The sequence below is a fragment of the Raphanus sativus genome, chromosome 8 (assembly GCF_000801105.2).
Source record: "Raphanus sativus cultivar WK10039 chromosome 8, ASM80110v3, whole genome shotgun sequence".
In the NCBI taxonomy this organism is placed as follows: domain Eukaryota; kingdom Viridiplantae; phylum Streptophyta; class Magnoliopsida; order Brassicales; family Brassicaceae; genus Raphanus; species Raphanus sativus.
In genome coordinates, this window is record NC_079518.1 from 24,028,101 (window position 1) to 24,054,074 (window position 25,974).

At 36.6% G+C, this 25,974-nt stretch overlaps 3 protein-coding genes across 3 annotated transcripts; 1 reads left to right on the forward strand and 2 right to left on the reverse strand.

The window, feature by feature from the left end:
* Positions 1-8,953: 8,953 nt before the first annotated feature.
* On the reverse strand, positions 8,954-9,612 carry LOC108821365 (CLAVATA3/ESR (CLE)-related protein 11). The gene has a single exon (XM_018594405.2). It carries the CDS (start codon positions 9,367-9,369, stop codon positions 9,073-9,075), a length of 297 nt encoding a protein of 98 aa, XP_018449907.2. The 5' UTR covers positions 9,370-9,612; the 3' UTR covers positions 8,954-9,072.
* A 1,553-nt stretch (positions 9,613-11,165) lies between these two features.
* Positions 11,166-12,955, reverse strand: LOC130499095 (uncharacterized). Its single transcript, XM_056992998.1, has 2 exons — positions 11,278-12,955; positions 11,166-11,207 (listed from the first exon to the last, which is right to left on the reverse strand). The coding sequence occupies exons 1-2, from the start codon at positions 12,953-12,955 to the stop codon at positions 11,188-11,190; spliced, it is 1,698 nt and encodes a 565-aa protein (XP_056848978.1). The 3' UTR covers positions 11,166-11,187.
* Positions 12,956-24,056: 11,101 nt separating this feature from the next.
* On the forward strand, positions 24,057-25,361 carry LOC108828867 (transcription factor MYBS1). Its single transcript, XM_018602535.2, has 2 exons — positions 24,057-24,614; positions 24,709-25,361. The coding sequence occupies exons 1-2, from the start codon at positions 24,208-24,210 to the stop codon at positions 25,193-25,195; spliced, it is 894 nt and encodes a 297-aa protein (XP_018458037.2). The 5' UTR covers positions 24,057-24,207; the 3' UTR covers positions 25,196-25,361.
* The last annotated feature ends 613 nt before the right edge of the window (positions 25,362-25,974 follow it).

Sequence of the window (25,974 nt, forward strand, 5' to 3'; positions counted from 1 at the left end):
GAAAACCCTCTTCTCCAAGTTTATTCTACTATACATAAAATCTCGATGTCAAGAGATTTGTATTTATTATATCTGACTTAATAGGTTAGAAAATATTCATTTTCTCCCACTAAAATGTGTGTACAAGTACTTGTCTTCGTATTCATCATTGGACATTCACAAAACTTTTAGAAAAAAATCCCAAAAAGCACAATGTCAAAACCAAATCGTATTGGTTGATATTATATTAGTGTTTTCACTATACAGTTACAGTATAACATCTTTAAATTAATAATCTATAAATTAATATCTCTATAAATTAGTATAATTTCATAGTCTCAAATTGAGTTTTGGTTCAATTAGTATCTCGATAAATTAATAATCTCTGTAAATTAATAAAAAATTATAGTTTTGGTATAGTCCCAACATTATAATTTATAGAGGTTTCACTTTATATCTCTAATACACCAATATAATTTATTAATAGGAAAAACAGTTTTAACATTGTTCTTAAACTAGGGGTGGGCACTTTACCCGATACCCGAAGTGCCACCCGAACCCGACCCGAAAAACCCGAACCGAAATCCGAACCGAAGTAGCAAAATACCCGAACGGATATTGAATTATGAGAGATTGGATATCCGAACCCGAACGGGTAATACCCGAACCCGAATGGATATCCGAAAATAACCGAACTTATGTACTATTAACCATATATTCATAGTTTACTTCTCTAATTTTATTTAAAATACTTATATTAATTATACACATAGTTTAAAATTAGATAATATACATATAATTGCAAGAAAAGTGATTTTTTGCTCACTTAAAATGCTTAAAATGCATGTCCAAATTTTAGTTTCATGCATTAACAAAAGCTACAGCTAATTTTAAAACAATAATCAAATTAGTGTATTTTATTTTTAAGATTTTATCTACAAATCATTCAATGTATTAAAAATAAAATATCAGTTAAGTAAAATTTATATTTTTTAAAAGAAAAAAACTTGAGAAATGAAGAAATTAATTTTTTTCGCAAAATCTAAATATCCGAAAACCCGACCCGAAATAACCGAACCCGAACTAAAAATACCCGAACCCGACCCGAAGTACAGAAATACCCGAACGGGTTTTATACTCCTATACCGAAATACCCGAAAATCCGAAATACCCGATCCGAACCCGAACGGGTATCCGAACGCCCACCCCTATCTTAAACAATATGTTTTAAACAAACTCAAAATTATATAAAACCACATTATGTGAAAAGGACAAATTCCAAATTGTATCAACTATTATAGAATATATGTTATATGTTAAAAATAAAAAAATAAAATCCGCGCGGTCGCGCGGGTCATGATCTAGTCTATCTTATAGTATAATACGCTAGTGGATGTATCTAGCTTATAGTAAAATATATGCAATATAAGGAAACATGCGTAGTGGATATAATAATAAGGTAAGAAGTGAAAAACTATGGTATTAGTTGATATTAATTATTTATAAAAATACATGTCTAATAATAAGTAAATTAATATAGCATTAATTACATAAGGTCCAACTTTAAATCTACATAGAAGAAGTTGTAATGTTTCTGTTTTAATAAGATAGATAAACAATCTTTTTAGACCGTCATCTAAATAAACCATAAAGTTTACACATATAAGAAAAACACGTAATAGTCAGCTAGTAATCGGTTCTCTGATGTTGATGAAAGGGAAAGAAAACACTACAAGTAGATACATATATTACCTAGAAACAATGTAATATTTGTTTCTTTTGTTAATTACAAATAATTCTGTCTTTCTCTCCTATCAAAGTTTATTATCGTCATCATTAAAAATGCGACTGGTTTCTCCGCTACCATCCACAAACGTAGATTTTGTGGTTGATGGCAGTTGACAGCATTTCAAATCATTCATACAAACCGTTACAAATCGCTCCAAACCGCTCCAAACCGTTCCAAACCTCTTAAAATCAAAAGCTAGTTCTAAATAGCGTTTGCGATTGCGGGTGGATAGAAAATATAAACTTTTAATATTTTAAAATTAAAATTTAAAAATTAAAAATGGAAATATTATAAATAAAAATATATACACATTTTATATATTAATTTAAATTCACAAAAAGTATCATAATTTGTTTTATTAATACTTTAAATTAGGTGTTTTGCCCGCACATGCAGGCATAAATTTCTTATAAATACTTATTAGTTTATGTCTTATTAATCTAAAACCAGCATAATAAATTATTAATTATGTTTTTAAATAGTTAAATCAAACATCAAAATATTTATATATGTCAAATACTTTTAATCAAAATATATACTTATTATTGTGTTAAGTTTTTTTAAAACACTCATATCTTAGAGATAGTTTAGAAAATATATATATATTTTTTGGTTGACTAATATTTAATAATAAATTGTTTTGTATCTTATTTTTTAACTTTTATAATAAAAATATTGTTTTCAGATAGGCACAAGAAAAAGAATATATATAGAAGAATTGTCTTTTTTTTGATAATTCTAAAATATTATTTTGTAATCAATTATTTAATATAGCATATAACATATAAACTTTATATCATTAAAATAAATTAGTGAATAGTTAGAAACTAATAATAAATTAATAACTATCTAAAAGTTTAAAACCTAATAAAAATATGACAAATAAGAAAAGCTAATATAACATATAAATTTAATATTAATAAAATAAAATATTTTTTTTTATTTATATAGAATATTCATCAAGGCTATTATTTTAAATTAATGATTTAGTATTCATAAATAATAGTATAGATTAACTATTCATTAGATTTTTTTTTAAATGAATATACATACATATATAAAAATATACACATATATAAAACGAAAAAAATATTATTTTAAAAGTTTTAATATAAATCTTCAAAAATATATTAAAATTATAACTTTCAACTATCATTTCTTTAAATAGCCAAAAGCTTATGCATATGTAACTAACAATTTCTTTTAATAAAACCTTGAGCTTTTGGCTTTAACCTAATCTTTTTACAGACCTCTACCTTGCCTATCACGTGGTCAAGCTTGTTCGTATTCTTTGAGCATCCTTTCATCATCAGGAGTAATACTGTTATGTTTACGTGAATATCCATCAGGCATCAACAAAGCGAGTTTGCACTCATAGATAGCTGTAGAAAAACAAAATTTAAGTCTTCCGCAACCTATGTGTGAATTCCATTACACGTTCAAGAGGGTTGATATCCCTAGGATCCGCCCCAGACATCATCTTCAAGTTATCTTGGGAGAGACAGCTTATCCAAGACCATATCAAGTGGTATAGATTCAGATTCTGTCGTTCTATGGAGAGTTACATCTAGCAACTACTGGCTTAAGAGGGTATGTACTTGACTGGTGGTATCAGATTGCTAACAACAACAAAAGTGATGAACAGTTGCAGATTTCTTATTGGTATGAGATGAAGTCTGTCATGAGGAAAATGTTTGTAGCCAAAGGTATGATCAAACTGATTTGGAACGGTTGAAAAGCCAATATTGTTCAGCTACAGAACATGTTGGAACGTTCAGATATGAGCCAAAGACCTACTATATATATGGTCATGAGGCACAAAGAAAGTCGCAGCTAGTGCAAACACATCTTGGCTATCTTGACTATTTTCAGAGCACACCGTTCAGAGAAAACCTCTGAAACATGGTAGATCAATCACTCACTAGTGGTCAAAGAGGTCAGTCCCACGACCAGCCTTGGGAGTTGATGAGCTAAGTTATTACCAGAAGAAACCAACAGAGAAGAAAGAAGAGCCTGTAGCAAAACCGGCTGAGAAAGAACAAGAGACTGTATCAAAACAAGAGGAAAGTCTACCAGCTTTGTGTGATCACGTGATTGACCTATTCAAGGCTGAAGAAAGAGAACTTGATGAGGCACTTGTAGTTCATATAGAGTGACCTAAGAATTTGATTTAACAAGGTGGATTCATTAGATTTTTTTTTTTGTGATTTATTGATCAAACCTTTTGTGTTCAGTTTAATCTTGTGGACCATCTGAGGTTTTTTTAAGGGACTTCAACACCTTGTCTTTGGACCAGGAGGAAAGACACATGGCCTTAAAATCATTGAAACATCATGGTACAAAGTGCTACTGCTACACACTGATCCAGTAATCCTTAAGGAACATGATTGAGGTGAAATCCTTTTGAAGAAGAAGGGGTAGTGTGATTCAAACCAGCAGACATGGCAAGAGAGATGAGATCAAGGCGTAGCTATTTGCATTAGCCAAGAACCTGCAAACGGAACCACATCATCCTCGGCCAAAACAACTTGTGATAAATACTTTAAAATACTTGTTATTTGAGCTCTGGCATGATAATTCGACATGGTAGTTGATGAATTGGGAATGGTCAGAGACGACCCACATCTCAAAGAAGAGTATGGGACATGCTTTACAGGTACACCTGATCATAATGCGCCATCTAGCAGAAGGAAAAAGAGGTGGGAACGTGGTCTTGAGAGAGATGATTGAGATATATTGATTCTTGGTCATATGGGGTTAGTTGGACCACCAGATGATCTAGGGAAGTTCTTGGACCTCCTGAAAAACACAAATGAGCACATGAGCAGTATAAACACACTGGTTAAATGCAAAATATATTTGGAGAAGCAAATGAACAGTTCTATCTTATTAGATGGACAAGATTTGAGGACAAATCCTTTTAAAGGAGGAGAGAATAATGCGATCTGGATCATCCTCAACTTCAAGGGTTTGAAACTCGTGTCTGCAACAGTAAATTCACTGCCTATGGAGACAACGAATGAGATTAATGGCTTGCACCAAAAAAGAACTCATGGAACAGCCTTGAAGGAGCATGTTAACTTGATCGAAGGAGCAGAATGTTACATGGACTAAGGAGGATCTCCTTACGTGCTACCTAGACCAGAAAGAGAGCAAGGACGTCCTGGGAGTGGTCATTGACGAGCCCAAGAAGATGTTGGCTCACCCAAAGACCTTTCAAGACCAAGAAGTGGAAATATAGACCACCTTGGTTTAGATTTGGTCGGTTTCTTTAAATCAAAATCTATTTCTTATGGGTTTAGAAAACCCAATTCATAATCCTAATTGGTTTATAAAAGATATTACAATTATAAAAATTATACAAAAGAGTAATTTCTAAAAAATTACATAGTCTGGTATTCAAATCCAAAATCTGAATGTTTATGTTTCCACGGTTCTTAAACATTTAAAATTACTATTTTCGTTGTTATCTTGTAATTTAAAGAAAAAACATAGAGCCAGTCTTCTAAACAAATTGAGCCCATGCCCAGTCCTCACCTAAAAAAGCCTGCTTACGGTTACATGAAGATTTGTGGTTAACTTTTTTTCTACAATTATTTCACCTTTTTCAAATAATAAAATTTGACGCTTGCATATCATCAACTCAGAAACAGTTCAATAGTATTAGCAAGATTACAAATCTCGACCAAATAGAATATTTTTCTAAAATTAATTATTTGGATAACAATTCATAAGACTGGTCATGTTTGGTCCATCGTTGTTCACACGGACGTAACAGGTGATACGGCGAGATTAAAAATGTACTAAACACTCTGGATTCTAAATCTGACACTCAGATAAACTGCACACGTGTAGGGACATAAGGTATTTTACATGGTTTGTCTCTTGGTTCCCAAGATTAGTCGGGTTTTAGGGTCCGGACGACCAAGGTTACCTAAAAATATGTTTGATCCATCGCTACACTGAATTTTATAGTAATACTATTCATTAACGTTAATGGATACAAGGATCCAATCCAAACCAATTGCACGCCCTCGACTTTATTCGTGGTGCTAATGTGACATAATTGACAAAATTTATATATGTTTCATTTTCTAACCATTGGATTATATCCTCATTCATTCTCAATTGACAAAATTTATATCCTCATTCATTCTCTATTTTTTTAGAAAATTCATATTTGATTCTTAAATTTCTTTTTTCAAATTTTTTTTATGAAATCGTTTTCTCCATCACTCGATCTATCTTTTGAGATCTGTGAAACTATAGTTTTGAGATATATGTTAGATGCCCAACATGTTCTAAAGTTGTGTACATTCATTAGTGTACATGTGTACAATAAAGGTTAATGTGTAAAGTTGCATATAGTTGTGTGTATTCGTTAGTGTATATGTGTACATTCGTTAGTATACATGTGTACATTCGTTAGTGTACATGTGTACATTCGTTATTGCTCAAAAACAAAAAATGGTGTTACATGTGAGTGTCTATGCATCGGTGTACAAGTGGACACAATTTGGACCTCAAATTGTAACATCATCTTCCATCACTCCGTTAGCTTCTTCTTCTGCAACCCATACCCACAAATTGTTATGTCTAAGCCACCTTGAATCTCAGCCGTCATCAGCTTTCAATCTGTCACGACTTCCTTTCTTTACGGCCATGTCTCCTCTGTTGGTTCGTCATCTGTCTCCTTCTCGTCGTCGTGTTTACCACATCCTTCTCGTCACTCTTTCAGCGCCTCCTTTTCGTCATCGCCTTCGTCGCTTCCTTTTTTCATCGTCTTCGTCGCTTGCTTCTCGTCGTCACCTCTGTCTCGCCATTTTCATCTCCTCCATCTCGCCGCCTTCGTTGTAAAAGCTCGATGACCAACAATGGCCAATTTTGATTTTATTGCACATCTGATCCCTAGATATTTTGGATATATTCATTTCTGACCCATATGTTTCTGATTTGCAAATATACCATTTCAAATTGATTTCATACTTTTTAATTGTACATGCCATATTTTTCATAATTACAAAATAGGTCTTTGAACTTTCTATATGTTTCAATTCGGCTCTTAATTTTCAGGGTGTACATGTGTACAAACCCAAATATAATTTGACACATTGTGCACATAGATAAACATGCAACGTAGTACACATGTATACACTTATTTGTGTACAACATTTACATTGTGCACCTCTAGTATTATCACTTTCCATTATATGTACACAAATCAAAATCAATTCTCAATACAAAGACTATCATTTACAAACAAAACTCTCACCCCTGCACACATGTGTACAAGCAAATGATGTACAACCAAATGATGTTTATGTGTACATACAAATATTACTATCATGTACAATGATTCACTTGAATAATTGTGTCTACTTATACACCGATTTATAGACACTCACATGTAACACCATTTTTTGTTTTTGAGCAATAACGAATGTACACATGTACACTAACGAATGTACACATGTACACTAATGAATGTACACATATACACTAACGAATGTACACAACTATATACAACTTTACACATTAATCTTTATTGTACACATGTACACTAATGAATGTACACAACTTTAGAACATGTTGGGCATCTAACATATATCTCAAAACTATAGCTTCACAGATCTCAAAAGATAGATCGAGTGATGGAGAAAACGATTTCATAAAAAAAATTTGAAAAAGAAATTTAAGAATCAAATATGAATTTTCTAAAAAAATAGACAATGAATGAGGAAGAAGACAGAAGGAGAAAAAGAAGGAGAGGAGAAATATAATGCAAGTTGGAGAGAAGAAAAACGTGGTGATGATTAGATAAAGAGGAGAGAGATAATGTAAGTTGCAAAATGTGAAACTATTTTGGTCACATGAATTTATTTTGTTAACTATTTTTTTTGTTTTAGTTAGAAAAAACTACCTCAGTAGTTGAAACTACCTTATATTGTAATAAAAACATGAAAACTGCCTCTTAGTATTAATAACTCTTTCTCATATCAAGAAAGTTTTAATCAATAAATATTCATATTAGAATATAATATATCTATCTCAACATCATTTAAATTTAATTATTCTCATATAAAGTAAATAAAATATTATTTTGATTTATTTACCAAAATTGATTGTAAATAAATAAGAAATATTGTTTTACTCCAATTTAAATATATACATAATAGTTACTTGTTCTCAATTATTGAATATATTTATTATTTCATAATATTTAAATAAACATAAAATAAATAATAATATATAAAACAAATTTGTATACATAATGTTTATTCTGCGTATTGCACAGATTTTAACCTAGTAGTAATACTATTCGTTAACGTCAATGTATACGCAAATCCAGTCAAAACCCATTGCACGCACTCGACTTTATTCGTGGTGCTATACTTTTAACAAAATGGCTAGTGAACAAACATCATCTTTTTGTTGACATTTAGGAAACGACTAGGTATATCTTTTACAAATGTGGCATTATTTTTTTTGATGCAGATGAAATGTCAATACCAGCTGTATATGTCATTGGTAATATATATATATATATGTGTGTGTGTAATTTTTAGTGTACGTTTGTAAATATCTTTAAAACATACTAAACACAAAATAACTTGTACTGAACTACATAACAGACAATTATTTGATACTTGAAGCGCATTGAATTTGACATGAACATATATACAAGTTTTTTTTTTTTTGAGATGGATCAATATATAAACTTTTTGGTCACCCTTTATACATATTTAAGACGTACAATATTATAAGATAACACTAATAACATAATGTCAGTTTTATATGTATGATAGATCTTTCCTTGCATAATATCAAGAAATTTACAATCAGCAGAACAAAATAAATGAGCCATTCTTCAATATAATAATAAAACAAATAAATATAATAATGCAGTGGAGAACATAAATAAATAACTAGTTTACTGTTTGATAAATTTCATTTTAATAAAAGGAAAATATATTCAAACAAACAACTAACGCAATGTTTTTAAAAAATTAATGCAATGTACATTATATCAATCACTATATTCATATAAATTAGTTACTTATGTTCAACGAATATTATATATATAGATAGATCGTATATGACAGATAGGATAGAACCTAAACTACATATACAGAAACTGAAGCTATTGATACATATCAACAATCCCATTTCTTAGATCAACCCATTTCTTAGATCAAGAAACCTTTAACAATTATAACGGTTAATACACTTCACAATATATAAAATAGCATATGTATTGGTTCAAAAGCAAAGCATCAAAATCTACAGAATCGAATACATTTTAGCTAGTGATGCAAAGGGTTTGGACCGCTAGGTACTAGCCGTTCCTCATCGTTATACCAAGAACCGGTTTCTTCTCCGGCCAGGCTTTGACTTCTACGTTGACGTTGAGTTCGATCTCTGATCTTGATAAACGGTGTAAAGTCAAAATTACTTGCTAGAATTCTCTTATGACTGATACCAATGCCTGATTTACGCTTGTACGAGGTTGTAAATGCAAAAGAAACAAGAAGAAAGACAAACACCACAGAGAGTAGGGAGATGTGGAAGAGGAAACTACACGGCTTAGGGTGTTTCTTCATAGCCTTGTAGAGGAACTTGTGATGAAGAAAGATGAGAAGCAAGAGCGCTCATGGAGAAAGAGAGAGAAAGAGAGAGGTAGATAAGATAAATGGTTACAGAAAAAGGATATGAGATTTATGGATTTAAAAAAGTGTTTTATTTTTGTTACTCTCCAAGAAATTACAGCTTGGATCGAGTTTTATATAAGTTAGGAGAATAAAGTACATGATAATTTAATTTTTAAAGTAATGATATGAGTAATAGTTGGCATGAACGTGTGGGATTTGTGTATGTGATTTGTGAAAAAATTGTATGAAAATGAGTGAAATAAAAGAGTAAAAAGGTTACTTTACGTTCAAGGAAGAATGGGAGGCGGAGTGGTGCCATTAAAAACGCTAAATTGTCAAAGTTTTGAATTTATTACATTGTACTTTAGTATGGTATGACCTAGTTTTTTGAAGGCTGGGCACGTTTTTTAACTTTACATCTTTAATTCATATATTTACATATTCGTTATAATTTCGATATATGGGTTCGAATTAAGCCAAAAAGCAGTTTATAGTGAGATTCGAGTTAATTGAACTGTATAAATAAGCCTTGATCATTTTAGTGATAAACACTCGTTTTTATCAACTATACATATCTTAATGCTTTAACAAACAAAAAACTTTTTTTTGAACGACCACAAAAAATAAACTATATATAGCTAGCACTAACAGTATATGGTAATTAGCACTAATGAGATCTATATTAAGCGTGATTGAAACTACGAAATTTCTTTCTCACTTGAAATCCTTTCAGTTTCTCTCTCATTGTATATCTCTTTGTGAATCACTTGCCATCATCCTTGGATGAACTACCAATGCAATAGTATGGACTGGTCTTGCTGGTATCATTGAAATCTATGGATATTCGTGTTAATGTAAGATAAGCAAGCTATGCTATGTAGAACACACAGTAGTACAGGGTTATTCAAATCCAAGAAATACGACTATATTTATTCTTTTAAAAGTTCTTACAACTTCTTATTAAAAGCAATAATTCAAACAAGCTCAAGACAAACCTCGACTTGTTTGCTAGTCAACTCGTTCAGAGATCTAAGACAGACTTTGAACCACCTAAGCTCTTAACCCCTAGATGCTTTGCTTCTCCTTCTTAGGACGTACAAAACTCTCTATTGCTAAAAGCTCTCCCTGTGTGTTAACCCTTAACACAGTGCCACGGCTTCCTTATATATCTTTGAGGAAACCCTAGATCTAATCTAACTACCCAATGGAAACTTTCCATTTCTTTTACTTCAGCGAATAAGCCAATCTTCCTTTTTCTCTTTAGATCGATTGCTTCTTCTTCAAGTCTTCCTTTAATGTCCCTCTTCATTAAATCTTCTTTTAATGCATCGGTCTTGATACGTGCTTCTCACGAACCGCCTCTCTGATGTAGTAGTTCATGTCACACTTCATGAACTACTTCAGCTCTGCTACAGCATCGTCTTCCCATACACCTTCAATCTCCCCCTTTTTAATTCGTCGTCTCACAAGTACCTGAGATAGAAGACAAGAACAAACCACACACAACAACACAAGTATATATGTCTAAATGTTAATTCAACCAACTCAAGACAATTAAGAACATACTTATATTATCCTAAAAACGGGTTCAAGCAAATTAATACATAATATCAAAAGATAGCATATACAAATGCTCCCCCATAATCTTAGCCAGTCTGAAAACATGGATAACAAGGAATTGCAACAAGTGGTGCAATTGAAATAACATAGACATAAAAAACAAATAACACAGAAAACAAATAACACAGCTCCCCCACAATCTTGGTCTTCTTAGTCTTCTTCTTCTCCCCCTGCTTGTGAGCACACGGATTAAAAACACCAAGTAAAATAAATCACATATTCATAGAGAGAAATACTAACCTGCTACAGCGCTCTGAAGATCCTGAACTATCTCAGCTAGCGCCTGAAGAGCTCGTGTTGTGTCCTGTAAGGCCACTTGCAAATCAACACGGTTAAGTGGTCCTTGAGGAATGGCAACTGATCCAAGCTCATAGACAGATACGCGTCGTGGTGCAGTCCTGGAGCTTGGTGTAGCAGTTCGTGGAGCAGGGCTCGGAGCAGGAGATGACTGACGTGTTGTCCTGGTAGAGCTTCTCTTTGGTTCACTTCTAGATGGTGCCTTTCCTTTAGCTAGTCTCTGCTCATAGATCTCACCCACGCGTTTATCCTTCTTGTAAGGAACCGGACGTTGAAGCTTGTCACTGGGATAAGATGGAACTGCATGCTGGCTGTGGAGAAGTGCCATGATCAAGCGAGGGAAGATCAACCAACGTGCATCATTGACCTGAGTCACTCCAAGATTGAGAATCTGTCTGAACATCATCTTACCCAAATCAGCACGGACTCCATGAGCCATCTTGTAGATCAGCCTTGCCCTCTCAAGTGAGACATACGTCTTGTGAGTAGAGGGAATCCAGTTGTAGGCAGCTATGATCATCAAAGCACCGTAGCATGAAGTAAGATCCGCTGTAGTGAGACCTTCCCATTCTGTCCTCGTATCTCCAGTGATGAATGAAGCCAACTCGGTTACTGAGATTTCATCCAAAGTTGCATCTTCCTCCACTTCATCCTCAGAAAGTGGTTCCCAATCTATGGTATTGTTGATGAGCGCAGGTGAGAACTTGTACGTTTGTCCCCTCACAAAGACAATTACTTCATCAACATCTGCTTCAGCTTTGGTACTCGGCAGACCTGCATAGAACTCAGCTACAACTTGCTCAACATACACAGCAAGATTCGAGATAGTTGATTCCATAGACCCCTTTTTAATAACCGCCAAGTACCCCCACTGATCAGCCTCCTTCAAATCTACCGAACGCTCAGCTAGTACCTTACGCTTAAGGAACTGATCATACCTTTTCTTGATGAGAGGAGGCATTGGTTCAGCACTTTTGTCACCAGACCTTCTCGATCTCAACCGAGGTGAGGCTTCTGCTTCCTTAGCCAAATATGGAGACTTGGCTGCATCTCCTGGTGTGAGAAATTGAGATTGAGTTGGTGTACTAGACTCCCCTGTCTTCCTCTGTTTTGCGGAACGCAACCCTAATCGCTGCAGCACTCGTTTCTTTCTCACTTCCTTCTGTGAAGCTTCATCATCTTTGGGTTCGTCATCACCCGCCTTGCTGGATTTAACATCAGCTCCACTCTGTTCCTTCTCATCTTCAACGACCACCATCTGTAAAGCAGACTCATCCTTCTCTTCCGACGATTTATCAGTGACCGGAACATCTTGAATGTCAGCATTAGAGGAACCGATTAGCGGTTGCAGATCTGCTTCAGGCACTTTCGCAGATGGCTCTTCCCCAAGACCCGGAGTTCTTTCATCGCTATCTTCTGAAGCAGCTTTCTCATTCGCGGTGTTGAACGAATCAAGCTCCTCAGTCACCTCAGGAAGTACATCAGAAACCGGCATATCGTTTCTCGGTGGAGGCGATTCAGGTTCGCCATCAGAGAGTGACCTCCGACTTCCTTCAGCCTCTGCATGCTTCTCTTCCCTGGATGATTCGGCTTGTTGAGCTGATTTCTTTGCTTTCACCATGATAGATGTCAGTTTCTGTGTGAAAATTGTGTGAGAGATGAAGAGAGGCTGCGAGATTGAGCTTTTTAAGCACGATGGAGATTTTCTAGGGCTTGTTCCCCACTACTTCCCTTAACGGAATAAAACTGAATCAACTTTTCTGATATTGCAGATCTGGTCCCTGACTTTTTATCCTCTCCTTTGTATTCCTACAACATTTAATTTCTCTCATCCAAACACATAGACATTAGGCACATTCGTGAATTATTAATGTATCATCAGACTTTCAAGATAGTAATAAAACACGAGTCACAACTCACAATTGGCTGAATCAAAGTTAATATAAAGCATTAGATTAGTTCAGTTCAGTTACCATTCATGTGAAGTGCTTCATGAGTTGTCTCAGTGCTTGATTCAAGCTGCACATATAACTCTTCCTAGATCTTATATTCTGGTGCAGCCGATTGTCTTTTTATGGCTAGCTTTCACATTGATATGCCTTCATCAATGCTGCCGGTTTTCATTCTTTATTCTCGCGCTGTGAAACCCCTGTTGTTTCCCATCTTGAATCTATCAATCAAATTTTTTTTTTATTTTCTGAGCATCTTTCTGTAATATTTCTGGCTCTTTTTATTGAGAGGGGGGGGGGGCACAGATTGACGTGAAACATGTACCATTACAACACTGACGGCATATCAAGCAGCTCTTTTCCACAGCGTTTTCGGTTCCAAAACCAATCTGAATTATATGTACATCCCGAACCAGCACCTGCACTACTCTCTGCACAACTTGACTCAACAATCAAGGTTACACACACCAATTGCATTTCTAGTGTGATAAATCGATTAAATTCAAGAGATTTAGTGAATATATCAGCCAACTGCAAATCAGTAACTACATGTTCGATTACTACCTGATTGTCTTCAACTAATTCTCTGATGAAGTGGTGCCTTATGTCAATGTGCTTCGTCCTTGAATGTTGGACCGGATTCCTCGAGATATCAATTGCACTTTTGTTGTCACAATACACAAGAAAGGGACCCGATTGCATTCCATAATCAGCTGACATCTGCTTCATCCAGATAAGTTGTGAGCAACAGCTACCCATGGCAATATATTCTGCTTCCGCCGTAGAAAGTGATACAGAGTTCTGCTTCTTGCTCAGCCACGAGATAATATTGTTTCCAAGAAAGAAACATCCTCCACTGGTACTTTTTCTATCATCAGCACATCCTGCCCAATCAGCATCACAGTATCCCACCAAGTTGTTGTTGGAATTCTTCGAGTAATACACGCCCAAGCTCTCTGTTCCTTTGACGTACTTGATAATCCTCTTTACTGCATTTAGGTGTGATACCTTTGGCTTGGCTTGATACCGTGCACACACACCAACACTGAATGACAGATCTTGTCGACTAGCTGTCAAGTACAACAGACTACCAATCATCCCTCGATAGAGCTTGACATCCACATCTTCTCCTGCTTCATCTCGTGAAAGCTTCAGTGATGTACTCATGGGTGTTCTAAAAACTTTGGAGTTCTCCATACCAAATCGCTTTACCAAACTGTTAGCGTATGCACTCTGAGAGATGAAGACACCTTTCTCTGACTGGAACACTTGAAGTCCAAGAAAGTACTTCAGTTCGCCACACATGCTCATCTCAAACTCTTGAGTCATATTCTGAACAAACTCATCAACCAGCTTCTGTGACGTGCCTCCAAAAATAATGTCATCCACATAGATTTGAACGATGATTATATCTTTTTCAACCTCCTTGAAGAATAGTGTCTTGTCTATGCTCCCTCTAATGTACTCCGCTTCTAGCAGAAACCTTGTGAGTCGTTCATACCAGGCACGCGGTGCTTGCTTCAAACCATATAGTGCCTTCTTCAGTCGGTACACGTAGTCATGATGCATTGGGTCCTCAAATCCCTTTGGCTGCTCAACATAAACTTCCTCCTGAAGTACTCCATTGAGGAAAGCACTTTTCACATCCATTTGATGCACTTTGAAGTTCAGAATGCACGCCATTCCTAGAAACAGTCGAATAGATTCCAATCTTGCAACTGGAGCAAAGGTTTCTTCAAAGTCTACTCCTTCAATCTGTGAGTATCCTTGAGCTACAAGCCTTGCCTTGTTACGAACTACTTCTCCATGCTCATCAGTCTTGTTCTTGAAGATCCATTTAGTGCCAACTACATTTACTCCTTCAGGTCTAGCAACAAGTTCCCACACATCGTTCCTAGTGAACTGCTCAAGTTCTTCCTCCATTGCGACAATCCAATATTCATCACGTAGTGCTTCAGTGTGTGTCTTAGGTTCTATTGATGAGACGAAACATGCGAACTGCACCATTTCTTTAAAATTGATCACCTTTCCACGCGTTTTTCGTCCTTCTTCAATCCCTCCAATCACATCAGACTTCGAATGATTGCGATGAACTTGCTGAATCACTGGTTGAGGTACTGTATCTGTGGTAGGACCTTCCTCAATGACTTCAGTAGCAGCTACCGATGATCCACTTTCTTCCTCTTCATCTGATCCCAAGTCATCACCTACAACCACAGACAAATCATCAAATACAACATTCACTGATTCTTTAATTGATTCTGTTCGCTTGTTGTAGACTCGGTATGCTGAGCTAGACTGTGCATAACCTAGAAAGAATCCTTCATCACTTCTTGAGTCAAACTTCCCAAGGTAGTCCTTGTCATTCAGTATGTAGCACATGCATCCAAAAACATGAAAGTAACTAAGATTAGGAGTTCTGCCTGTCCACATCTCATATGGTGTCTTTGTTGTCCCTTTTCTGACATACACACGGTTGATTGTGTAACACGCTGTGCTGAGTGCTTCAGCCCAGAACCTCTTGGCTATCTTGAAACCATGAAGCATTGCTCTTCCCATTTCCTGTAGAGTTCTATTCTTTCGTTCAACTACTCCATTCTGCTGAGGTGTCCATGGTGCTGCAAACTGATGAGCTATTCCTCTTGATTCAAGAAAGGTAGTCATGGCTTCATTCTCGAATTCTCCTCCATGATCACTGCGTATCTTCTTGATTCCTCCCTTTTCATTTATGAGTTGGAGTGCCCAGATTTTGAAACTTTCAGACACTTCTGACTTTTCCCTGAGAAAACGAACCCAGGTGAATCTGGTGTAGTCATCCACTAGTACAAACACATACTTCTTTCCTCCAATACTCTCGGTTTGCATAGGACCCATGAGATCCATGTGAACTAGATCCAATGGTGCCTTTGCCTGAACATCCAGTACCTTCTTGTGTTGTATCTTGACTTGATTTCCCTCATTGCATGCACCACACACAATCTTGTCATCAATCTTGAGTTTGGGTACTCCTCGAACCAAGTCGTTGCATACAAGATTCGTTAGATTCCTGAAGTTCATATGTCCCAAACGTCTATGCCATAGATCAATATTCCCTTGAGCTGACAAGCACTTAACCTTCTTTTCCCACATGTAACAATTATTGCCAGATCTCACACCTTGTAGCACCGTTACACCATGTTGATTTATTGCACGGCAATCAATTGCTGAGAAGCACACCGTGAGTCCGTCATCACACAGTTGACTCACGCTGATCAAGTTAGCCTTCAATCCTTTGACAAAGTAGACATTCACCAATTTAGGTACTTCTGAGTTACACGTTGTACCTTTGCCTTGAATGACACCACAGCCTCCATCTCCAAAGGTTACCTTTCCTCCTTTTACTTTTGACACTTTGTCTAGATACTCAATGTTTCCCGTCATGTGTCTCGAATACCCACTGTCGAAGTACCATGGTTCCTCGGATTCGGAATCACTCGCCACTCGTGCCATGTTACATCGAACGGTACTTCTTGGTTCAGTCACTGTCTTAGGGTACAAGTCATTTTTCTTCATCCAGCCTCGAGAAGTCTTGCATATTCTCCAAAACTTGTGTTGTCTCCATACTTGTTTAACCCGTTCCAGATACTTGTAGCAATACCTCTTGTAATGACCAAACTTTCCACAGAAGAAACATCCACTCATCTGAGTTGGAGTAGTTTGTGTCTTGGTTTCTTCAGCATGCGCAAAACCTCCAGATACAAAGCGCGTTGTACCTGTTGAACTACTCTGTCTTCCAGTGTAACCAAGTCCCATCGATGAGCTTTCAGTTCTTCCACTGCTCAGAATCTTGTCAAGTTGCTTGGTTCCCGTGAGCATCTTAATCTTCCGATATTGCTGATCCAATTCAGCTTGAAGATCTGCTGCTTTCTTTCTTTCAGTAAGTAACTCTTCTCTGAGCTCGTCCGCTTGCTTAGACAGGACCAATTTTTCTTTGATCAGATTCACACTTTCCTTGGGCAACTCAGCTTCCCTGTCGAGGTCATCTTTCAACACTTGTACTTCAACTTCCAGTCTTGCCTTCTCTTTAGCCAATGCCAAATTCTCCGTTCCCAGCTTCACTAGCGTCTCTCGAACTTCCTTGTAGCTTTCATCTAAGTCATTTTCTTGCTCAACATCACTCTCAGATCCTGACTCACATTCCACGATTCCTAGAAATGCCACAAAGTTGTTCACTTCCTCTTCACTCTCGCTGTCGGACTCGCTGTCATTGATTCCTATCATGGACTTTTCCGGCTTTCTCCTACCATCCGACTCGCATTCAGCTTGAGTGTGTCCATATCCCTTGCAGTTATGGCACTGAATCTCTCTTCTTTTCACTGTGGGACACTCAGTTCGAAAGTGACCATACCCCTTGCATTCATAGCACTTAGCATCATTCTTCCTGTAGTTCTTTTCTGGCTCGGACGTCTTCCTACCTTGGCCAAACTTCTTCTGCCCATTCTCCACTTTTCGTAGAGCTCTATCAAACCTTCTGACCAGAAGACTCACAGGATCATTATCATCCATATGCTCCTTTTCAACTGATGCAAGAGCAATTCCTTTTTCCTTCATTCCACCAGACACACCAGCCACTTCCATCTCATGAGCTTGTAACATTCCAACCACTTCATCAAATGTCATCTCGTCAGTGTTACAGGAGACGGTCATAGCTGCTTTGTATGCCATGAACTTAGACGGCAAGCACCTCAGGAACTTCTTTACAAGTTTCTTCTCTTTGTATTTCTTCCCAAGTGTAAGTGCTTCTTGTGCCAGTGAGCTAATCTTTGAACTGAAATCTCCAACAGATTCATTCTCTTCCATCTTTAGCTCTTCAAATCTTGTTGCAAGCATATCCTTTCTAGAACTCTGAACCTTTGAGGTTCCTTCAAAATGCTTCTGCAGAATATCCCATGCATCCTTTGCTGCCTCGCATCCTTGAATTAGTTCAAACTGCTTCCTTGCTACACTGCAATGTATGACAGTTAGTGCACGAGCATTGAACTTAGCCATCTTGTTCTCATCATCAGTCCAGAGCTCCTCCAGTTTTGGAACATCTGTCCCATCCTCGGCTCTTGCAACAGGTGATTTCCAACCAGATTCCACAGCCTTCCATGCCAATGGGTCAATGCCCTTGATTGTAGCCTTCATGCGCGCCTTCCAGAATCCATAGTTTCCTACTTCAAGGATCACCTTGGAACTTATCACCAATTCGCGATAGCTATCCATCTTACTCCGCAGGATCTACCTGTTTAAATAAACAAAGTACAGATACCCGCTCTGATACCAATTGTTAATGTAAGATAAGCAAGCTATGCTATGTAGAACACACAGTAGTACAGGGTTATTCAAATCCAAGAAATACGACTATATTTATTCTTTTAAAAGCTCTTACAACTTCTTATTAAAAGCAATAATTCAAACAAGCTCAAGACAAACCTCGACTTGTTTGCTAGTCAACTCGTTCAGAGATCTAAGACAGACTCTGAACCACCTAAGCTCTTAACCCCTAGATGCTTTGCTTCTCCTTCTTAGGACGTACAAAACTCTCTATTGCTAAAAGCTCTCCCTGTGTGTTAACCCTTAACACAGTGCCACGGCTTCCTTATATATCTTTGAGGAAACCCTAGATCTAATCTAACTACCCAATGGAAACTTTCCATTTCTTTTACTTCAGCGAATAAGCCAATCTTCCTTTGTCTCTTTAGATCGATTGCTTCTTCTTCAAGTCTTCCTTTAATGTCCCTCTTCATTAAATCTTCTTTTAATGCATCGGTCTTGATACGTGCTTCTCACGAACCGCCTCTCTGATGTAGTAGTTCATGTCACACTTCATGAACTACTTCAGCTCTGCTACAGCATCGTCTTCCCATACACCTTCAATTCGCAAACTCTAATCTCGTATCCATAATATACTTCTGCCTAATTTCCAAAGAAAGTAATGCCTCTTTCCATGAATTCATTTATGTTTGGTTTCTTCCTATAGTCCATTATTAACATTTTCTAAATATTTGATTCTTTTCAATGTTTACATAATATGCACTCAAACATTAAGATTTGGTGGCATAAATATAGTACACATGCATGAGTATGAAAATACGCAAATGTTGCATTGAAACGGACATTTTCTTAGAGTTTACTCTAATATATCTCATATTCCCAATCTTTAGGCCTCTTTTCATATTAAAAATTTAAAATACGTATTTGTTCACCTAATTATTTTCATAATTGACATTTATTGAAATTTGAAACCTACAAGAAACAATGCGCCTACAGTTCTTATGCCGTAAATTACGTTCAACGTGATTCATTCCCCAGCTGTAAACCAATGATACATTCAGCTATATAATTTATCCTCGGTACAATAGTGATTAGAGGTGGTGGATACATATAGGCCCTATAAAAGGCATCAACTTAAATACTCAATTAACTTGTCCTGTCCAGTAAAGACCCAAAATAGTTATTCTATACTCTATAGTGAAAACGATTTTGGGACGTTAATTCAAGCCCTGAACCCTTTCTTATGCCGAGACTCCACTATTATACTAGCGATATTATGGAAGAAGAGGAATATTTTGAAGCTTAGATTCATTCAAGTTTTAAGGTTGGAAGCTAAAGGGTGGGCTGAGGCAATCCCTAAATAAAGTTACATATTATTTTTATTTCATGCTATTGTGAATTGTTCATTGTCGTATCATTCTTGATTAATATGTATTAAGAGAAAGATTAAAGAATGAAAATATCTTCTTAATGAATGTAGAATGTTTATATAGAATCAAATAATAATATACTAAACTTTAACTTCTCTAACGTCTGTTACTAATTATGTTACATCAATAGTGTAAATCATAATACGCTCTTGAGTGTAGAATGTTTATATAGAGTCAAATAATATGAAGGCGAGGAACGACAAGCTCTTTAATGGGAAAGTCGTATCCTCGATGGATACTCTTCAACACGCCTCACTGGAGGCTGAGTGTTGGAGTAAAGCTAACGAAAAGGAGGAAGTAGAGGAGGAACTCGATGACTCCCTCACTATGTGATGTAGCGGACGATAGGGTGAACGGTCGATCAAAGAACTTTTAGGGTTCTCGAGACCTGTTCTTGGATCAATCAAGAGTTTCTTTCGATAGCGTCTTGAGACCAACTTCCTGTATTGATGAATTTAATCAAATCAATAACAAGGCAACTCAAAGAAGATGAATTTAATCAAATCTTTTTCAAGGTATAAAGCTAATGTTCGTTTATTAATTTTCAAAGTCTGAATACAACTTTAGGCTTGAATGCCTATTTATAATAAATCATTAAATCTAGAAAATCATAATCTTAACTAAAATAGGAAAACCATTAAAATATAGAAAATACAAATAAAAGGTAATTATCTAATTCAATATATTTAACAAAATAAATAATAAGATATTTGGAAATATTCCAAATACTTATCTGCATCATTCTCTCCGGGTTGGAAAAGATTCGTCCTCGAATCTTAAATCGGTTTTTGTGGTTGAAATCTTCAAATATGTATCTTCAAATCCGAAATTTGCACAAAACCTAATCTTTTGACTTTGCATGAAATTCGCACGAAACTCGTCTTGTACGAATTTTGCACGGATCTCGTCCGATCCTATTTTTGCACAAACGAAATTTGTAAAAGAATCTTCACTGAAGACAAAGTCGACAACACAGACATCATCTTCGTAGACGTCGTAGATCGGATCACCGGAGATCTCTCGATAGATCTTAAAGTTTTCTTCTCTCTCAACAAAAGGACTTTCGTCCTGGATAAGATAGATGTTCGCATTCACCATGACATCCAGAATCGTTCTTTGATTAAGAAACCAAAGAGACGAAGCTCTGATACCAACTGATGTAGCGGACGATAGGGTGAACGGTCGATCAAAGAACTTTTAGGGTTCTCGAGACCTGTTCTTGGATCAATCAAGAGTTTCTTTCGATAGCGTCTTGAGACCAACTTCCTGTATTGATGAATTTAATCAAATCAATAACAAGGCAACTCAAAGAAGATGAATTTAATCAAATCTTTTTCAAGGTATAAAGCTAATGTTCGTTTATTAATTTTCAAAGTCTGAATACAACTTTAGGCTTGAATGCCTATTTATAATAAATCATTAAATCTAGAAAATCATAATCTTAACTAAAATAGGAAAACCATTAAAATATAGAAAATACAAATAAAAGGTAATTATCTAATTCAATATATTAACAAAATAAATAATAAGATATTTGGAAATATTCCAAATACTTATCTGCATCACTATGGAGATGGAAACAGCGCCCCCTTGGACACCCCGAATCCCGACATGCTAAATTGATACTTCATGGATCGCTAATGGCAGCGTCAGTGGCTTAGGGTGGAGTTTTAAGGATCACATGGGCTCTGAATTCCTTGGATTGCGAGCATGTAGTAGGACCCTCTCAGCTTTGCATGCTGAGATGGAAGGTCTACTCTGGGCAACTTCATGTATTAGGCACATGAGGATAACCACGATGAGGTTCGAGACAGATTGTACGGACCTAGTAGATATGGTCACAAACCCGGAGGATTGGCTGGCTTTTGTGAGAGAGACCGACTTGTTTCGGAGTCTCCAGGAGGGTTTTGAGGATGTGAGAGTTTCTCATATTCCACGGGATCGGAATGGACGTGCAGACGCTTTAGCTAAGGAGGCAAGAAATAGAGGCTATACCTTTACCCATATAGATTAGACCCGGTCAGACGGAGGGGATCCTCGGAGAACCGGCTCGTCTAACCGCCACTTGATCTAATAAAGATGGGCAGCCGACAAAAAAAATAGTAGACTAAACTCTAACTTCTCTAACGTCGGTTACTAACTCTGTTACATCAATAGTGTAAATCATAATACGCCTCCACAAGTTTTTAATCTGGAGACGGTAGAGAAAGATAAATGCTTGAGACTGATAATCTTGACAAGAGGAAACGAAATGGAGCAGGCTGCAAAGCCTTTGTCAAAATATCAGCAAGATTGTTGGCGGATGTAACATGCAAAGTGTTCAAGAAGCCAGACTTCATTCGATCCTGAGTGGTGTGGCAGTCAAGTTCCACATGCCTGGTGCACTCGTGAAACATGAGATTAGAAGCCAAATGAAGTGCTGAGTTACTATCACAGTAGAGAGTAACGGGGAGCTTCATGGTGATCTTGAAAGCAGTTAAGAGCTGATGCAACCAAAGAAGATCACAAGTGGCATTAGCTAAGCTCTGATACTCAGCCTTTGTTCTGCTATGACTGACAACACCCTGCTTCTTGGACTTCCAGGAGATGAGCGAACCACCAAGGAAGACGCAGAAGCCAGAAAAAGAACGGCGAGAGTCAAGATAAGTTCCCCAATCAGCATCAGCGAAAGTTTTGAGAGTAAGGTCAGATGATGCTGAAAAAAACAGACCTCGGTCTGGATTGCCTTTGATGTAACGAAGAACCTTGTGAGCAGCTTGCATATGAAGATCAGTCAGCTTGGAGAGGAACTGACTCAGCTTATTGACCCAAAAGTAATGTCAGGTCGAGTAATGATCAAGTACAATAAGCGACCAATAATCTCTTGATAGGGAGTAGAATTATCCAAGGGAGTTCCATTTTCGATGCTGAGATAAGCAACATGATCCATCTAAACAGAACTCAGCTTGCAACCAAGAAAACATGTGTCTTCAAGGATAGAGAGAGCATACTTGCTCTGACACAGGGATATGCCTTTCGAGGAACGAGCTATTTCGAAGCCAAGAAAGAACCGTGGAGCGTCCAAGTCTTTAATTACGAAGGCACCAGGGACATGTGAACTAGATGCAGTCGAAGATGTAAAGGAAGCAGATGGTATGGATGTATGATAGAGTATGAAATGAAGATGAATGAATATCTAAATTAGTTGAAATAACGGGTAAAACAGAAGAATAAAAGAAACTAGAGTCAGCAACTGGGAAAAATATACTCATAAAAAAATAACATTTCTAGAGATGGACAGTTGATTAAAATCTAAATCTAAGACTTTGTAATCCTTATAGCCAACATGATAACAAAAAACAGAGGCTCGAGCACGAAGAGAGAACTTAGTTCGACATATGAACATAGCTCTGATACCATATTAAGAGAAAGATTGAAGAATGAAAATATCTTCTTAATGTTAATGTGAATGTACAAAGTGTTTATATAAAGTCGAATAATAGTAGACTAAATTCTAACTTCTTTAACGTCTGTTACATCAATAGTGTATATCATAATAATATGTATCTAGTATTAAATATGTTTAAACGAAACCCCTGATCTTTTTGAGCCCTGATCATAAAATACATAAGCCAACATTTTGTAGATTGCTTACAATAATGCTTTGCAACCAAATGTCAGCAACTTTAACTGGAAAAACACTATAAACAAAGCTTAGAAGTCGCATTGTCCAATAATGTTTGGAACAAAATTAATATTACATGAAACATCAACTGGTCTGAACAAAAAAAAAAAAGAAGCAGCATCAACCAAAATGACTAAATCTGTATAGAGTGAGGATCAATTCAAAAGAAAGAATGAGAGTAGTCGTCAACTACAAGCATCTTATCTTGTGCATACTCTTTTACTTATGAGTGACACAATAGAAAACGAACCGAACTGATTGATGCTTGTGAATAAGTTAAAGTCCCCATCAACCCTCTTATCCTACGCATATGCCCACTATTATCCTACACATAAACACACTCTCCACTACTATCGGGCGCTTCTACAAAATTTAAACAAAAAAGAATTTCACAAAACTCCAAAAACAAAAGAATCTGACCCTTTCACATACGTTTCACAAACACTATCATGCCCACCACACGATTAACCCAAAGAAGAGAGGAAGGAAAAAAAAACAGAGTGGAGAGAGAGTAAAGAGATTGAAGCAGAATCAAATGGAGAGCGTGGCAGTGACATGGAGCAGAGAAGAAGAGAAATCATTCGAGAACTCAATTGCGTTGCATTGTGTAAAAGAAGAGATAACAGAGGATCAATGGATGAAAATGGCGTCAATGGTTCCAACCAAATCATTACAAGAAGTCAAGAAACATTACCAAGTGCTATTGGAAGATGTCAAGGCAATCGAGAGCGGACAAGTCCCATTGCCTCGCTATCAAAGAACAGGCGAGGAAGCAGCAGCAACTTCTCCGGCGAACAGAGACTGTCATTCCTCCGGCGGAGGCGGATCAACGGAGAAGAAACCAAACCATGGGATAAGTAGCTCCAATGGTGGCGGAAGAAGTAGTTCCAGACAAGAACAAGAGAGGAAGAAAGGGATTCCATGGACACAAGAAGAGCATCGGTTTCTTCTTCTTTTTCTTCCTCAATTCTTTATAAAAGTGAAATAAAGATCTTGCCTTCATTCAAATGCTCTGTTTTTGTTTGTGTTGTTGAAGCTTGTTTCTATTGGGTTTGGAAAAATTTGGGAAAGGAGATTGGAGAAGCATCTCAAGGAACTATGTGATCACAAGAACACCAACTCAAGTAGCAAGTCATGCTCAAAAATACTTCATCAGGCTTAACTCAATGAACCGAGATCGAAGAAGGTCTAGCATTCACGACATCACTTCTGTGAACAATCAAGCTGCTGCCGTTACGGGACAACAACAACAGCAAGTGGTTAAGCATAGACCAGCTCAGCCTCAGGCTCAGCCTCAGCCACAACATCACACAATGGCTGGATTAGGGATGTATGGTGGTGCCCCTGTGGGACAACCCATCATCGCACCGCCTGATCATATGGGTTCAGCTGTTGGAACACCTGTGATGCTTCCACCTCCAATGGGAACTCATCATCATCTTGGAGTTGCTCCTTATGCTGTACCTTCTTATCCGGTTCCACCATTACCTCAACAACATCCAGCTCCATCTACTATGCATTGACAACAACAAGTGGTGAAAACTAACGCCACATTGTACTGAATACTTGTGTAAATTTTCTCAAATTGAACAGTGAGAGAAAAAACAATAACGGAGACTGAGACGCACAACAATAATGTACAGAAGAGGAATCTGTTTCTTTCCATTTCAAAAATCATTATTTTGGGTATATTTCTTATCTATAGAGAGAAAGATATAGAAATTTTGCTTTCTTTCCTCTTTGACTTAAAAGAGTTATTGTGAAAATGACATGCTAAAGAGCAGAAATCTAGAAAGATGTGGAAGTAGAAAACATACTAAGACGTATCTAATGACTAGAAAATTTCGCTAGGCATAGGAAGATCAAATGATAGTGTCAGTAAGGTTTTATACCACATCCATCAGTATGATGAGCAGAGAATATATCAAATATATGACTTAATAGAAAATAAATATTACAACTGCCAGTTTGGTGGTTTATGAGAATCCAAATATCAAATTAACCCAGATTTAACTCAAACGTTATAGCACTACCTATGCAAAGATATATATACTATGGGTCTGACTGGTTTAACTGCAGCGGTTGCGGTTGCAGTTGCGGGAGTTTACGAGTGCGGGTGGTTGCGGTTTCAAGCGTTTTCGAGAGATTTGTACGACTGGTACAGCGGTTAGAAATTGTTGCGTTTGTGGGACTCTTATGACTGGTAAACTACCAATCGCACCATCTTTTAAATAATAAATTAACAATATTTACATTTTATATAATTATAAAAGTATTAAAATTATAATAATATAATAAATAT

Bases quoted from the DNA above. Each gene is read 5' to 3' on its own strand.
- LOC108821365 (XM_018594405.2), bottom strand. From the start codon at position 9,369: ATGAAGAAACACCCTAAGCCGTGTAGTTTCCTCTTCCACATCTCCCTA.
- LOC130499095 (XM_056992998.1), bottom strand. From the start codon at position 12,955: ATGGTGAAAGCAAAGAAATCAGCTCAACAAGCCGAATCATCCAGGGAA. The intron at 11,208-11,277 runs GTTAGTATTTCT...GCTCACAAGCAG, and splicing joins TCTTCAGAGCGCTGTAGCAG to GGGGAGAAGAAGAAGACTAA.
- LOC108828867 (XM_018602535.2), top strand. From the start codon at position 24,208: ATGGAGAGCGTGGCAGTGACATGGAGCAGAGAAGAAGAGAAATCATTC. The intron at 24,615-24,708 runs GTTTCTTCTTCT...GTGTTGTTGAAG, and splicing joins TGGACACAAGAAGAGCATCG to CTTGTTTCTATTGGGTTTGG.